Source organism: Chrysochloris asiatica, unplaced genomic scaffold (genome assembly GCF_000296735.1).
Source record: "Chrysochloris asiatica unplaced genomic scaffold, ChrAsi1.0 scaffold00115, whole genome shotgun sequence".
Lineage (NCBI taxonomy): Eukaryota > Metazoa > Chordata > Mammalia > Afrosoricida > Chrysochloridae > Chrysochloris > Chrysochloris asiatica.
Genome location: NW_006408633.1, coordinates 5,305,009 through 5,321,901, shown reverse-complemented (window position 1 = coordinate 5,321,901; position 16,893 = coordinate 5,305,009). Strand labels below are relative to the sequence as shown.

The 16,893-nt window shown below is 38.8% G+C and overlaps 1 protein-coding gene across 1 annotated transcript in view; it reads left to right on the top strand.

The window, feature by feature from the left end:
* CEP135 (centrosomal protein 135kDa) overlaps window positions 1–16,893 on the top strand; it is a 92,503-nt gene that overhangs the window by 64,387 nt on the left and 11,223 nt on the right. Inside the window, exons 14-20 of the mRNA XM_006868074.1 lie at window positions 2,884–3,035; window positions 11,175–11,290; window positions 11,374–11,528; window positions 12,029–12,084; window positions 13,772–13,940; window positions 14,695–14,805; window positions 15,022–15,207. Coding sequence (XP_006868136.1) covers window positions 2,884–3,035; window positions 11,175–11,290; window positions 11,374–11,528; window positions 12,029–12,084; window positions 13,772–13,940; window positions 14,695–14,805; window positions 15,022–15,207 — 945 coding nt within the window. The remainder of the gene's footprint in view (window positions 1–2,883; window positions 3,036–11,174; window positions 11,291–11,373; window positions 11,529–12,028; window positions 12,085–13,771; window positions 13,941–14,694; window positions 14,806–15,021; window positions 15,208–16,893) is intronic.

Sequence of the window (16,893 nt, the reverse complement as noted above, 5' to 3'; positions counted from 1 at the left end):
GCGGTAGTGAGGTTGGCCCAGGATCAGACATTGTTTCGTTCTGCTGTGCATAGGGTCGCTATGAGTCGGTTCCGACTCGATGGCACCTGACAACAACAACAACCTTCATGAGTATAGGTCAAGTTCATCAAATTGTAGCAATTTACCCTCATTTCCTCTATCAATAAATTTTTTATTTTTATTTTGCTTTAATTGAGTTCTGATTATCAAGCCTTCGAGGCTAGATTAAATGGGTACTCTCTGAAAGTTTGGGTGTTCTTGTGCATCTCACCTGACTTCATATCAGCTGGCAACTTCACTCTCAGCTCTAGTCCTCTGTGGCTATGTCCTTGTCCATGGGCTCAAGAGTCCCTAGGTCTCTCATCACACATCGGACCAACCAGCGCTTCCTCTTCTCTCTCTCATATCCAGATCAATGGGAGTGTATGGACCATGGTTGAACTCAGCCCATTCCTTCATTGCTGTCTTTCCCCCTCTTCCAGTCACCAGTATGCCAATGTGGTTGCCAGTAGGCTTCCATGCCTGCAAGCTTCCATGCCTGCTCATGTGTTCCCTTTGAGTTTCAGTTTTAGAGGGGGATTTGACCTGAAGGAACTTGATTGCTTGCCCTAATGGCTTCCCGGCAAACTACTTGCTTATTCTTGTAGTAGCCAGTCATACTGCCATTTTTTGTTTTGGGTTTTTCCTGATGATCATTCTTTGAAGATGTATCTTCTGTTGCTCTAGCTGTTCCAGGCTGGTCTGCTTGTCCATGCTAGTGGGAATGTCCCACCTCATAAGGTTCTGGATGGGGCTCAGGATTCCACCTAAGGTCCTATACACTGCAAAGGCTTCACAAGAAGCCTATTAAACTGAGCAAGTTCTAGAACCCCTTGTAGGTATTCCGCTTAGTTATAGGCCAAAGACGGGCTTACGAGTTTTCTCTAATCATGTTTCCCAACATTCCTTAATATCCCACTCAAGTGTCTATTTTATAATAGTAGGCAAGGGAAATCAATGTTCAGTCAAGCATCTTAGTATTATTTCCCCTCTTCAGACTATCCCTCGATCCCTCTATCACAGAGCCCTGTTGTTCCAAGGTTGAGCATGCATATGGAAACATTTTTGGTTGTCACATCTCAGAGGAGGTAAAATAATTATTTGGTCCAGAGGAGGTAAAAGAATTATTTGGTCCAAAATTTTGGTAGTTCCTGCGGTGAGAGACGTTGTTGTAGGATGTAATTGTATCTATCCTCCCTGAGTCGTTGATCTGTCTGCTTTTGTCTTCCACAAGTTAAGGAAATTGCTCATCTTCTTGTTCTCTGTGTTCTTAGGAGTTTATACCTTTTTCTTTTCTTTTGCTGACATTTCAGTGGTATTTCCAGAAGGAAAGGAGATATAACATGACTAGAAGTCAGATGAATTACTCGCATTTCTTGGTTTTGAATTTTACTTATAGGTCATTATTTCATCTACAGTTTATTTTTGTATGTGAATTAAAGTTGGAATCTAGCTAAAGTTTTGTCCCTGGTAGTAACAGTTGTTCTTAATTCCCCACCACATCCCTTTTTCTAAATTCACATCTTTACGTAGTGTTTTTACTTTATTCATTTGCATGTATTTGCCCCTGTTTCTATGAAATCCACACTGTTTTCATTGATGTGGCTTTCTAGTTTTAAAAAAAACAAAGTTCTCTTAGGTATTTTATAGGATTTTAAAATTTTATTTATAATCATTTGGTGGAAGGTTTGGTATGCTTGCAAAATTGTGTTCCCATCTAAGAACATGGTGTTGGTTTACATTACCCAATGCCTGTAGGACAGGGTAGAACTGCTCCGTAGGGTCCCTGAGCTGTCAATGTTTCTGAGGAAGCAGACGTCTTATCTTTGTCTCTCAGAGTGGCTCGTGGGCTCGAACCTTTTGGTTAGGACCCTAATGCTTAACCCACTGTGCCCCTAGGGTGTCTTGTGTTTATATTAGGTCAAGTTACTTTTTATGTCCATAAGGAAAATTATAGTTTGAGTAGGTCAACCCATGTTTTGTTTGTGTTATAACCTTTACTTCTCTGTTCTTTCTGTCAGTTCAACCGTATCTACTGATTTTTCAAATTTTTTGTCTGTTCTTGGTTTCCTTACCTGTTTTCATTGCTATTATGAATATATATATATATATTTTTTTTCCCCCCCCCTTTGGTAGGTAGAATTTTTTTTAATTCTCTTTGTGTTTTAGGTGAGACTTTACACAGTAAGTGGATTCCCATTTAACACTTCTTATGTAAATGGTCCTGTGACATTGGTTACAGTGTTCGTAGTGTGTCAGCAAGCTTCTTATTTCCATTCTGGTTGTTCTGTTTCCCGTCATCTAGCTTCCCTTCCCCTCCTTACTGTTTTGTCTTTTGCTTTGGGGTAAATATTGACTCTTTGGTCTCATATAGTTGAGTGTTTAAAGGATACAATATTTGTGGTGTTACGGATGCTTTGGTAAGTCCATCTATTTGGCTAAAAGGTTATCAGGAATGGGACTTCCATGCCAAGTTCAAAAGATATAGTGAAGCTTTCAGTGGTTCCTCTAGTCTTCATTGGCCTTTCCTAAGAATTGAGGTTTTTCTACATCCTATCCAGAACCTTCTGTTGTGTCCCTGGGTCCGAACGGTAGGTGGTGGTACTGGTCACCTAGTTCTTCTGGTCTAGGGTTAGAAGAGTCTAGATACAGCCTTTTGTACTTTTCCTTTTTTTTAAATGATTGATGGGGAAGGTATAAATGTGTATGCCCATTCTAACATTTAGAAATATTTTTAAATAAGTCTAATTTATTTCTGTAGTTTTTTTTTTCCAGAAATCCTACTAAAGAATGCATAAGGAAAGAGATATATGCCTATTAATGTTTCTTTAATTTAAATTATAGCTTGAAAATGAAAAATGTGAATTAAAGTCTAAAGTGTTAATAATGAATGAGACAATAGAGTCATTAGAGAACAAAATAAAACTCCAAACTCAGAAACTTAACCATGTTGTTGGTGACTCATCTCATCAGAAAACAGAGATGAACTCACTTCGGTAAGTTTATTGAACATTCTGTTATTTCACTTCTTAGAACATGTTTCAGTTAGGATAGGGTCATAACCATGGCATTTTGGATTGGGTGTTTGAACAGTACTTCCCAGAGTGCGTCTTGCAGAATCTCATGGGAGCTTTTGAAAAGTAAGAATTTAGGGGATGATCACTGGACGTTGTGATTCAATAAGTGAATCAGGGTGACTTTTGAATATTTACATATGTTTAAACATTTATAGATTTATATAGTGATTGCACACTGATTTTCGTACTTACCTCTTTCCAAAATTCCCCATAAAAAGATATTTCACATCCTTTGTACTTCAATGAAGTACAGGTTTGTTGAAAATCACAGCCTATTTGATTGCCTGTGTTATTTTCGACAGCACCTAACAACATGTCATTTTCTCTTACTACATCTCTCTATGAAATATAAAAGTCAGTATATGCATCGCCTATTTTCTGTAAACTTCTTTGACTTAACAGATATTCTGTATCCCTTTACTTTTGTCTCGATATGAACACAGATATTTTTATGTTGTTCTCTGCTGCTTCCCTTTCATCCTGATTTCTTCCTTTTCGTTTGCTATTAAAAGGATATTTCCACTTAGTATTATATTGTAGATGCTGTTACTTTCTTACGTTCCCAGAAGACTCATTAGGTAATTTGAAGATAAGTATAGAGGAAGGTTGGGAGTGATAGTTTTGTGTATTCAGGACAGCCTAACCATGAAGAAGCCTATTGTTGGATGCTACAAATGGATATGTTCTGTTTCTTCTTGTGTTGGTAACACAGAATTTACTTTTGTTTTAGATACACATAATCAAGAATTATTGTTTATTGGTTAATTGATCATAAATGTTTGTAGTCATCACTCTGTGCCGCAAGTCTCTCTGCTCCACACTAGAATTATAGAGATGAATAAGACACACTCTTTCCCTTCAAGGAAGCCATGTTAGTTTGTGCCATGTAAACTGATGCATGATGATGTACTGTGCTACATGCTCTTGCATAGAAATGGAGATGCACATGAGACAGAGGGACAGACAGTCTGGCAGTTGGGGAGGTATTGCTATAGAGGTAATGATTAAGCTGTATTTCCAATGATGTTCAGAAAGTCCTCAAGTGAAGAAGTTTGGTAGCTCCGTTTTAGGAAGACGATGTAGCCTATGCAGAGTCTTAAAGGGTCTGGTGTGTTTAAAGAATGGGAAGGTCAGTATGGAAAATGGCTGTATCTACAGGTTAGAGTCACATTATGAAGAACTTTGTTCAGTAAGAGTGCCTGGATTTTATAAACACAGAGAACAAGCAAAAAGTTTTAGTCCTGATGAAAATGTAGATGGGTTTGGAGTTGTAATAGACCAACACCAAACAATAGAGACTGGGGTCTGGATAAACACAATGGCAATGAATTTGGAGAACAAAGGACAGACACAGAAGACATCTTTTATATAAAATAAGAAGGACTAGGTGACTATATGGAGATGGAGAGAGACAGTAATACATAACTTTGACCTTAGGAGACTTGATCTTTGGTGAGCCATTCATCAGTTTTGAATATAGATTTTTTTTTTTAATGTTTTATTGTGAATTATGTGATAGTTTACATGGGAGAATATTAGCTTCACATTCATCCTGTCGTATATCGTTTCATTGCCATGGTTACAATCCCCTCCATGCATCATCAACCAACCAAAGAGTATATCCTGCAAGCCTGCTCCCTGGTCATCAGCACATAGCCCCTCTCCTTCTCTGGGTCTAAAGTCCCCAGCCGCTCCATCTCTCCATGTCACCGTTTCTCTGCCTCTATCTCTGGCGTTACTGTTTGTCTGGGTAGGGTCTTGGCACTCTGCTCTTCTCGCTTGATGGTCCCAGGGACCTCTGCTCCTAGAATGCAAAGTCAATCATTCCCCTCCTTTTGCTACAAAACGTCTATCTTTACATTTCCAACCCTCACAATCAGTCCTGATAACAATTCTTCACTGTTGTATCACAAGAGATCTATCCACATCTCCTTTCATCAGCCCCGCTTAGACAGATTGGATACTACTCAGTGGAGAGTCTACCTTCTTCCACACCCTCTGGATCTAGGCTCCTTCTTGAAAGCTTGTAAGCCAGTCACTTTTTGCTTTTGTATCCCCGTATTTTCGGTAGCCAATGTCCAAGTTGTCCATCCTTGTCTACTCTGTGTATGGAGGTGGTGGGTGGGAATGATCCTCGCGGTAAAGATTTGTTCCCTATTTTTGAATACAGAATATTGAAAGAAGGAAAGAAAAAAAAAAACAAGAAAGTTAGATTCTCTAGAGTGGGTAGCTTCAGTAAGTAAAAAGATACTGACGATCAAAAGAAAGGAATTACTCTAAGGAGTTGGAGAAACTATCTCTAAATTGCACTTACTTTAACAATCAATGAGATATTGCATTTGTGAAACTAAGTCTGTCATAAGTCTGTAACAATTTGAAATTAGAAAGAATTGTAAAAACTGAAGATGTTAGTGAACAGTAGATACTACAGAAAACTGAATTAATGTATAAGAAAACAAACTCACCCCAACATCAGAGAATAAAATGAAAAAGAGTGAAATGCGTGAAAAAAGACACCCATCTAATATACAATAACTGAGAATTCCAGATATACATAGTGAACTAGACAGACCAGCTTGAGAGTCACAGGTATAATTAGGAAAGAAAATACTGGAGATTGCAATCCATAGGGCTCTCTGATTATCAAACAAATGTAATGAAGTAAGGCCGGCAGCTCAGTGTATCTGGTGACATTTTTGTTTGTGTGGTAAAAAACTACATATGTGATAAAACCTTCCCCATTTTCATTTGTTTTACTTGTACCGCCCATTAACAATTATGTGTATCATGTCTGGTAAAATTTCATTTCAAAGATTTGAATTTTTTTTTGAGAACTATCCAGATTAGAAGGGTAACCAAAGGTGTTATCTGTGAAGGAAAAAAAGACAGCCTGGTATACAAGGGGGATTCCAAAATGGAAAAATTAAAAGATAAAGGAATTCTTCAATGAATTTTTTGAAGTCCTCTCTTCTGTCAGTCTCCAATGCAGCACTAAGAGCTAATTAATATACAATAATTTCAGTTCTTTCTTTCTTTATTTTTTAATTTTCATTGTGAACTGAGTGATACTTTACATGGGAGAACATTTATACCATCAATGTAAATGTTACAAATGATGACTTTACACCATCGTTTCATTGCAATGATTACAAATCTCCTACATGCATCATTATTCAACAGTATTTGCTTCCATTCCCTGGAGTTTTTTTTGGGGTGGGGTTGGGTTGGGGTGGGGGGATGTATACAAAAACACTCAGGAATACATAAGAATTTAAACAACCAAAGGGCACATTTCTTCAAGTCAGCCTCTGGGCTGCCAGTGCCCAGTCCCTCTCTTTCCATTAGTCTATAGAGTCTTCAGCTGCTCCCTCTCTCCATGTCCTCATCTCTGCCTCCATCTTTGGTGTCGCTGCTTCTCTGGATAGGGTCCCACACTCTTCTTGCACTCTGCTCCCTTGATGGTCCTAGGTCCTATGTTTCTGGATTGTAAGATTAACTACTCCCCCGTTTTTGTTATAAAACTTCTACCTTTACAGTTGTGACAGTCTCAGTCATGAGAACAGTTTCTCACTTGCATCATAATTCATGATTATGAATTGTGAATCATAAAACCGTATCCCCATCTCTTTTCACCAGACCTATCTAGACAAGATGAAAACTATTCAGTAGGGACTCAACCTTCACCTGAACACTCTTAAACTAATCTTCCTGTTGAAACCTTGTAAGCCAGTCACTTCGTACCTTTATCACCCCCCTCATTTTAGGTAACCATTGCCTAAGGTACCCATCCCTATCTACCCTGTATACAGAGGGGATTGGATTGATAACTTGATGTGAAGACTCCTTCCCTCTCAGTTGGTATTTTGAGCTACTGCATCCATAAGTATAGGTCAATATCATCAAATTGTAGCAAATTACACTCATTTCCTTTATCATAAATTGTTTTTTTAATCTTGCTCTAGTTGAGCTCTGATTATCAAGCCATCCAGGCTACGTCCAATGGGTACTCTCTGCAAGTTTGGAAGTTCTTGTGCATCTCCCCTCACTTCATATCAGCTGGATACTTCACTCTTAGCTCTAGCCCTCTGTGGCTGTGTCCTTGTCCATGAGTTCAGAAGTCCCATTTCAGTTCAGTTTTGAAGAGAAGTAAGGTTGTAACTCAAGAATTGTGTACATTGTTTATTATGTGTTTACAAATGTAGCTAGCAATCAAGCTCTGAACTGAGAGGGGCTTACTCTGAGAAGTATGCAGATAGGGAACCCTTCTCCCTGACGTCATCTAAGGTGTTTTCAGTTCTTCCGCTACCTACCTAGAATGCAGAAGAACTACTAGGGACACAGGTAGTGAAGAGTTAATGTCAGATCCAACTGATGTTAGAAATTGTGAATTAGTAGTATCATGAATTATAGATTATTATGAATCGGAATTGACTGAACAGCATCGGGGTTATAAGTTTAACTAAGAGTCCTGGTGTGGTACAACACTTAAAGTTGCTGACCAAAAGGTCTGCAGTCCCATCAGTGACTCTGAATGAGAAAAATCCTGGTGATCTACTTCTAGAAAGATTGTTGTTGTTGTTGTTGTTAGGTGCCGTCTGATTGGTTCCGACTCACAGCAGAATGACCCGCTGCCCAGTCCTGCACAGTGTTGATACGTTTGAGCCCAGTGTTGCTGCCACTGTGTCAGTTTATCTTCTTGGGAGTCATCCTCTTCATCTCTGGCCCTCCACTTTTCCCAACATGATATCCTTACCATATGGAGGGCAGTTCTACACTGTCATGTAGGGTTTGCTATGACTTGGGAGTGGCTTGGCAGTACACAGAACAGTGCCATACATCTGTCTATTTTTGTGGTTGCTACAGTAATAATCAGCAGGAACAGAGAGAAAACAGATGTTTAGTATCATCTAGGATTGTGGTCTGGTTAAGTTTAGAAAAAGGACTCATAGATTTCAGGTTGCTGATGAAAATGCTCATGAATGAATGGACTGGGAGGGCAGGGTGGTGGGTAAAGTGAAGCCAGTTAGAGATGGACGAGTATAAATGAAGACTGCCTTTGGAGTAAAGGCGGAAAGAGAAGAAATTTAACGAACTTCCAAGCCAGTTTTCAGAAACCCTTTTTCGTATCCTTCCTTTCTTTCCTTCCGTCTCCTGGAATATTGATGGGCCCTCTCGTCTTCACCTCCTTTCCCCGCTAGGTTTTCCTACTGTGTGGCTCCTAAGGCATCGCCCGTGTTTGCTCTTCTGTTCCTCTGAATGGGCCAGTCCCCTCCTGGTTCATGTCTGCATTTAGGTCCAGCCTACAGACACCATGTGCCGTCACCCAGGATTACTACTCTGCCCATTTTCCTTTTCTTTCCAACTGGATGGATGGTTCTGGCATTTAACCCATTTGTATTTCCCCTAAGACTATAGTTAATAGCTCTTTTTTCCTTTCCCCTCACAAAAGAATACCTTCTCTTGGATTCCCTAGCCTACAGTCTCCTTTGGGGTTTTCTTTCTTCTTGTTGTTTGTTTTTATTAAGTGCCGTTGAGTTGGTTCTGTCCCAAAACAACCCTGGATAGTGTTTCCAAGGAGCCTTTGGTGAGCTTGAACTGCTGGCATTGAGGTTCAAACTGCCTTTGCAGTCCAGCGCATTAACCCACAGTGGCACACCAGGACTCCATTTCTTTCTTACACCAGTAATGTTCTCATGAGTTCCGTCTGCATCTCTTATGAGCGGAATTCACATCTCTCATGTGGGAGTTATAGTTACAGTCCCAAAGGAGGAGGGCATTGGTAAGGTTTTACTCTCTACTTTGCATACCCTGGGAAATTGCATGCTTTCACAACTCCTGTTTTGCTTCAATACAAAGTATGACTTAGCTGTCTCTGAGGGAAATGTGTTCATCACACTCTCCATGTCAGCAAATATGGGAGCTCCGTGAGTGCAGTCCATGGGGTCCTGGTCCCCAGCTGAACCCGGTATAAACCATAATACTTTATGAAAGTGAAGCCACATAATCCAAAACTCATGCCACTTTTGATATGTTGATAGAAATCTTGCTACCTCTTTAATCACATGTTCTCAATCCATTGACATGAAAATGCTTAAGAAACTGACACTCGGGTAGATTAGGTGTATGTTTCCTTTTTTGCCCCCCAGTGGACCATCTTCTCTTTCCCTTTTGGAGTCCAGCATTTTCACCAAATTTAGTGCCACCAAACAACCTTTTCTGAAATAAGCAGAATCTTAATTAATCCAAATAGAGGATCTTTCGTCTGGTCTCTTGGTACAAAATCAGAGGACACCAATGTAAAATCCCATTTCTAGACCACTCTGGGGGAAAAAAAATGCACGTTTCCCTCCTTGAATTGCAGCATTGAATGGGAGGTGGCGTTTCATGTCTAAATTCAGAACAGCGTGATGCTGTTAAGGGAGTTGCTCTCTCTCCAGAAATGATGGTCTGTTAGCCCCCTGAGAACTCACCTGCCAGCCTCCAGGGTGGTGTCGGCCGATGTTTTCTGTGTGACGGGCCGCATAGTCAGCATTGTAGTTTGTGCAGGTCAGCCGGCCTCTGGCACAGCTACTCATGCCTGTGAAAGCAGCCACACGTCAATGAATGAGTGTAACTGTGGTTCACTGCAGCTTTATTTATGGACACTGAAATCTGAATGGCACGTTAATTTTCCCTTGAACTTTAAAAAACGATCATTTAAACATGTCAACACCATTCTGAACTCTCATGCCATATAGAAATAGGCAGGCACCAGGCCGTTGTTTGCCCATCACTGCTTGAGGATAGATTGTTTCAGTCCCCTTAGACAAGTAACTGTTTTCATTCAGCCCCATGTTGTTGTGTTGTTAAGTGCCATTGAGTCAGTTCCAACTCACAGCGACCTTGTATAGGGTTTCCGAGGAGCAGCTGATGTGTTTGAACTGCCAACCTTGTGGTTTCAAGTCCAGTGGTGATCCTACAGCACCACACCAGGAGTTAGTCCAATCAACCCGTTAGCAAAGTCTTAATCCTTAACAACTGCTTTATGAGGCGCTAAACAATTAGGCTCCTAGGCTAAAAATACCATCACATTATTTTCAATTTGCCTTTGACTAAATGTTCATTGTGTTCAAAACCAGAGGGATTATATATTTTTCTGTGATCAAATACTTTTAGTAGATTTTTCTGGAAATGACTAATGAACCCTAGTTATGTTATTAAATATCAATTGTTATACTAGGAATTGTTTAGATGTAGTTAAGAAACCAAATACAACTCTCTCCTTTAAGAAGTATTTATTTGCTAAGGACTAAGGGAATTGATACCCATTTCTTAGATAATAACCCTTAGCTAATAAGGGAAAGAAGGAGCCCAGGTGGTGCCATAATTAAGCCCTGTGCTAACCAAGAAGTCAGCAGTTCCATCTACCATCGGCTCCTTGGGAGAATGATGTGGCATTCTGTGTCCAAACGATTGCAGCCTTGGAAACCCTCTAGACAGTTCTGCCCTGTCCTATGAGTCAGAATTGATTTGATGGCAGTGAGTTTTTTATTTGGTTTATTAATAAGGGGAAAAGGTCAGAGTGCCTGAGAACCATGCCTGAATTTTTTCTTTTTTTAAAAAGAAGAACCAGAGCCCTAAGCTAGAATAAGAAGAAGCAAAATTAGAAGCTGACTGGTCAGAATTGATAGCTAATTCTTTGAAGTGTGAGGCCATTCTGTAAAAACAGGCTCGTGGTTTTCCTTTTGCCTCCACTATTGAAAATAGATTTTAAGGGAAAAGAGGTTGACAGCAGTTACTCGGTTAGGAGACCTAGAAGGGCTTTAAAGCTAACAGGAAGGCTCCACTAAAGAACATGTAATTTAACATTTATACTGTATTATTTGGTGGGAGATAAGAACATTTTGAAAAAGAATGGTAGATAGCAAGAAATAATAAGCCACTGATTATACTGAAATAACTTTAAAATATGAGATAAATACAAATAAATCAAAATATTTTTTAAAGATCGCTCATTTCAAAGATTATTTTCTATCAGAAGTAAACACTTGCATTTGTTTCTGTCCATTGATTGTTCAGGATGGTCAATGAGCAGCTACAGCGGTCACTTGATGATTGCCAACACCAACTCACTATAAAAAGAGGTGAACTTGAATCAGCCCAATCACAAATTAAAGTACTGGAGGAAAAACTAGGTAAGTATTTTTAGATTTGTTACCATTATAATTCTTTTGGCTAATCCCAGTTTATTCTAACAAACATTTCTTTCCGTTTATAGATAAACTAAACCTTAGAGTAATGTCACAGGATCAGGAGATGAAGGTAATGAGAGAGACCATCGGAGTTATTGATAAAGAAAAAGACTTCCTTCAAGAGACTGTGGATGAGAAGACAGAAAAGATTGCAAACTTAGATGAAAATTTAGCCACTAAAGTATGTGACTGTTTAATCTCATTATCTCTTTTTGCAAGACCATGTCTTCTGATACATTTACTATGTTAAAATTCCTAGCATATTTAGAGTATATTGAAAGGAGCCTTGGTGACACAGTGGTTAAAGTTCCTGTCTGCTAGCGAAAAGGTCAGCAGTTCAAGGACACCAGCTATTCTCTAGGAGAAAGATAGTTTTTGGAAGAATAATACTTCTTTTTACCCTAGTAATTTAAATCTTAATAGGTTCCGTGGTTAGGAATGCAGTTTCATTTATTAGATCTCATCACAGTAAATCATTCAGGTTGGCAGGACGGGTGGGAATTTACTGACATGTAAGGTACAGTGGAGACATGGAGACATGTTTACTTAGAGTTTTCTTTTATGGCATAATTTATGTCATTGGATTTGAGCTAGAATAGATGTATTGAGTTATATAAATTCAACTAAAGACATTTCTGTCTGAATAGTTGAGAATCTTACATATTTTCATGCTTTTTGTAGGAAAAAACTATTGCTCATATGAAGGTAACAATGTCAGAGTTTGAGTCATCTATGAAGTAAGTAATCAATGAAATGACATCTAGTTTTTCTAGAAATCTCTAGTAAATACAGATATATCCACTATGTAAGTAGCAGTAAGGCAGTAAGACTATTTCAGTCTTAGTTCGCTAGTGCTGCTATAACAAATACCTGAAGTATGACTGGTTTTAGCTGACAGAAATTTCTTCTCTTATGCTTAAGTTTAAGTATAAAGTTTAAGAGGCTACAAGTCCAAATTTAGAGTCCTGGTTCTGGGGAAGGCTTTCTCTCTGTCTCTCTGTCTACTCCAGGGAAAGGTCCTTGGCTCCTTTCAGCATCTGTAGGCCCAGCATTCCTTGATGATCTCCATGTGTCTTGGCATCAGTCTTCCCGAGTCTAGGAGTTTCTCAGTACAGGGATCCCGAGTCCAAAGGATGCATTTCACTCCTTGGCTTTTCTTTCTTAATGGGAGTAGGTGTCTCTCCCCCTTCCCACCTGTCTGCTTGCTTCTCTCTTCTTTTATGTCTTGTAATATCAAAGGTATTGCGAACCACACCACAGGGAAATTCTCATTACTACATTGAATCAAGACTGTTGGGATTAAAGATATTAAATTACATCCCACCCTTAATCCCCTGACAACTGATTGGTTTATAGCAGCAAGATCACATCACATCAATATTGCCAGAACAGAGAATCATCACTTAGCCAAGTGGACACATTTTGGGGAGATACAATTCAATCCATGACAATTTCCTTTTTCTACTTCCTCTTGCCATTTTGCAAATGGCAGCTTCATTTTCTTAGTATACTTGGCTTGAAAATGTATTATCCTTTTTAACTTTTCTCCTCCTCTATCATCCACATCTGAATACTTCCATCTTAATTCATTTATTTATTTATTTTTTACCTAGCTATTGTGGCCCATGAAGTTAATTCTGACTCAGCAACCCTAGATGACAGAACTGCCCCATAGGGTTTGCTAGGCTGAAATCTTTACTATGGGAGCAGATCACTAAGTCTTTTCTCCCACTAATTGCTGAGCTTGTGGTTAGCAGCTGAGCACTTAAACCATTTTACTACCAGGATTCCATTTTACATGCTTACTTGGTCTTTGTTTCTATTGTAATTACCCTGTTCAATCCCTAATCACTGAAACTTAGATTACATTAGTAGCCAGTCTTAAAAATATTGCCCACCTAAATGTATCTGGAATAAGGTACAGAATTTGGCATGTTATGTATGATGTTGCACTTGACCTCTAGGTTCATTTGAACTATAAGAGCAGCAGTTCACACTCAATAGCCGCTCCTGAGAAACCCTATACAGGGTGGCTATAAATTGGAATAGATTGACAGCACTTAACTACAACAACAGGATGAAAGTCACTAATGCTGTTTTCTGTTTTATACCTTTACATTTTATGCAGTAATGGGATTTATACATTTTATAAACATTTGGCAGTTGAATCGGTTCTGTTCTGCTCCTAGCATTTAAAAGTTTCCTGGGTTTACTTGATTTTTAGATGTTTATTTTATGACTTAATTTGCAGATAATGTTGATGAAGATCTAAAATGTCTACTTTACCTAATTGATAAGTGTCTTAATGCAATAGTTATAAATTTTTCTATTATTAACATGCTTAATCAGAGTAAAACATTTTTTAAACAAACTGCAATTTTTCAGAAAGCTTAATTTATGATTTCCACATCGCTCATTCAACAGCCACCTCAAGGATACCTTGACTAATCGAGACCGTGAGATCAGCAGCCTCCGGCGCCAGCTTGATGCAGCTCACAAAGAACTTGATGAAGTAGGAAAATCTAGAGAAATAGCTTTAAAGGAAAACAGAAGATTGCAAGATGATCTGAGTACGATGGCAAGAGAAAATCAGGTATGAACACAGTAAACATCTTACAGTAGCTTTTGAAATTTCATTTTGGAACTCTAATAATTTTCTAAGGCTTAATGGTATAAATATTGATGAACACAATCCTGTAAGAAGAATGTTTATCAAGACATTTTTAAAGGTGGGTTAGAATTACGCTGTTTTTTACAGGGTATCTAATGGGTACAATTATGGTCTCTTTGACTGTTTTGGCCTTTGTTGCAAGGAAACCTAAAGATGGCAGCATGGGAGACTCCTGTGGCAGAAATCATTGTTGTTCTACCTGTCAGAGGACATTAGCATCACTCCCAAGAAAAAGTTTGTAGGTTTTGAAGACTCATGATTATTGTTGTTAAGTGCTGTCAAGTCAGTTCCGACTATAGGGTTTCCAAGAAGTGCCTGGTAGGTTTAATTAGCTGTGAACCTTGGAGTTACAGCTTTTTAGAAAAATTACTTTTAGTATTCATTGTACAGCATGTTGCTGGTGTAGGAATCTTAAAAATGTCAACCCTGACTGTAACTTACCCTAAGTGTAAATGCCAGATATGTGGCCAGGAAAATTGTAGGAGATGTAAAGTCAAGTTGTGGTTTACAAATCAAGATCAACCAGGAGGAAGTGGATGAAATTAAAAGTTAGGGAACAGTTTTCCTTTTGTCCTCCCCTCTCATACATCCCACATTCCAGAGGAGCTATTTGAATATCCAGGACCCATTTAAATACTGCTTGTTTGAGTTCCGTCTTCAATTTTTGGATTTACAGGAGGTCTCACTGGAGTTGGAAGCAGCAGTGCAAGAAAAAGAGGACATGAAGAGCAGAGTGCATAACTACATAACCGAGGTGTCGCGGTGGGAGAGCTTGATGGCTTCCAAGGTGACAGTTACACTTTCAGCGTGGACTTAGGAAGGGATTTAAACATTTGAGAGTGGAGGCCTTGCCAACTGATGTTCTGATAGATATTAGTATAATGTCTTGCAGATACTTTCTCAATAACAGAAATCCCAACGTGTGTGTGAGTGTGTTAATGACATGGTATTAAAATGAGTGACAGGTACTCATTTAGAAACAATTTCATTATATTGAAACCAGGAAAAAGAAAATCAAGATTTGTTAGGAAGATTTCAGATGCTTCATAACCGTGCTGAAGACTGGGAAGTAAAAGCCCATCAGGCTGAGGGAGAAAACAGCTCCGTTCGACTCGAACTTCTTTCTATTGACACGGAGAGGAGACACCTTCGTGAAAGAGTGGACCTACTAGAAAAAGAAATCCAGGAGGTAATGCATTCATTTGTCTTGTAAAGACATGATTTAATAGATCACAAAGGGTTTCTTGAAATAACCTAATTGTATGATTATTTTTGAATAGTACTGTGAAGTCAGTTCCCGCTCATCGCAACCCTTCATATGGTGTCTGAGGAGCAGCTGGTATATTTGAACCTAACTGTATACATTGATAAAATCATGTCATAATGGTAAAATTCTTTTGGTTTGGGTTCTGATCATTTTCTTAGGAACCTCATTACTTGTTAATATGAATTTTCTCCTATTAAATTCACTACAATCTTACTAATGGCCCTCCTATTTGTACTTGCTTTTTTTTACTGGAGTAAGCAGCTCAAGCTCACCAGCTGCTCCTCGGAAACCCATGTAGGGTCGCTGTGGGTCGGAATCAACCCAACGGCACTTAACAACAACAGTAAGGGCTTAATTAGCTATAACATTTTCCTTTTAAATCAACTTTGTTGACATATAATTTTCAAGCTATAAAATGTTCCCATTTTAAGTGTACAATCTGATGATATTGACAAGTATCTGTACCCATGGAATCTCCATCAGGATCAAGATTTAAAAGACACCACCACAAGGATTTATAGTCACTTCCCCCACCACCCTGGGCCCCCAGGCAGCCATGTAGCTCTTTTTTCTTTCACTAAAAATTCGCTTTCCTTGTTCTTAAGTTTCATGTAAATGCAATCATGTAGTTGTATTCTTTTATGTCTGGCATCTTTGGTTCAGCATAATGTTGTTGAGGTTTATCCATGTTGTTACATGAATCAGAAATTTGTTACCTTGTTTTTATAAAGTGGAATTCCACTAGGTGACTGTGTCATACAATTTGTTTGTCCATTCCCCTGTTGATGGCTACGTGGGTTGCTGCAGTTTGGGGCCACTATGAATAAAGCTGTTGTAAACATTCACTGTAGGATAATGCACTGAACCACAAGGCTGGCAGTTCAAACCCACCAGTGGCTCCTCAGAAACCCTGTACAGAGTTGCTATGATTCAGAACGAACTCAATGGCACGTCATAACAACAAACTTTTGTTTGGGTAGATACCTGTGAGTAGAGTTGCTGTCATAACATGTTCAGTTTTGAAAGAAATTTCAAGAACTTTCCCTAGTTTTTCAATCTTACATTCCCTCTAGTATTTTATGAAAGTTCTAGTTGCTCCATATCATCTTCCACCCCTGGTGTTATCTGTCTTGAAAATTGTAGTTGTTTTAGTCAGTATGTAGTGACATCTCATTGTGGTTTTAATTTTAATTTCTCTGATAATTCTTTTATGAAGTATCTATTCAAATCTTTTACCTATTTTTTTTCAGTCAGTTGTCTTCCTATTACTTAATTTAATGCTGGATAAAATTACTTTGTCAGATGTATAGATTGTGAATGTTGTTGTTGTTATGTGCTGTGGAGTCGTTTCCGACTCACAGTGACCCTGTACAGGTTTTCCGAGGCTGTAAGTCTTTACGGGAGCAGAAAGCCTCATCTTTCTCCCGCGGAACAGCTGACCCTGAGGTTAGCAGTCCGATTCGTAACCACTACGCTACCAGAGCTCCTTTTATCACACATTATAAAATGTCACACATTATAAAAGGAAATTGTTTTGTGAAAGTTGTAGATCCATGTCTATAAATATATGCAGGTATATATTGGAAGAATTATTAGGCCCCTTACTGA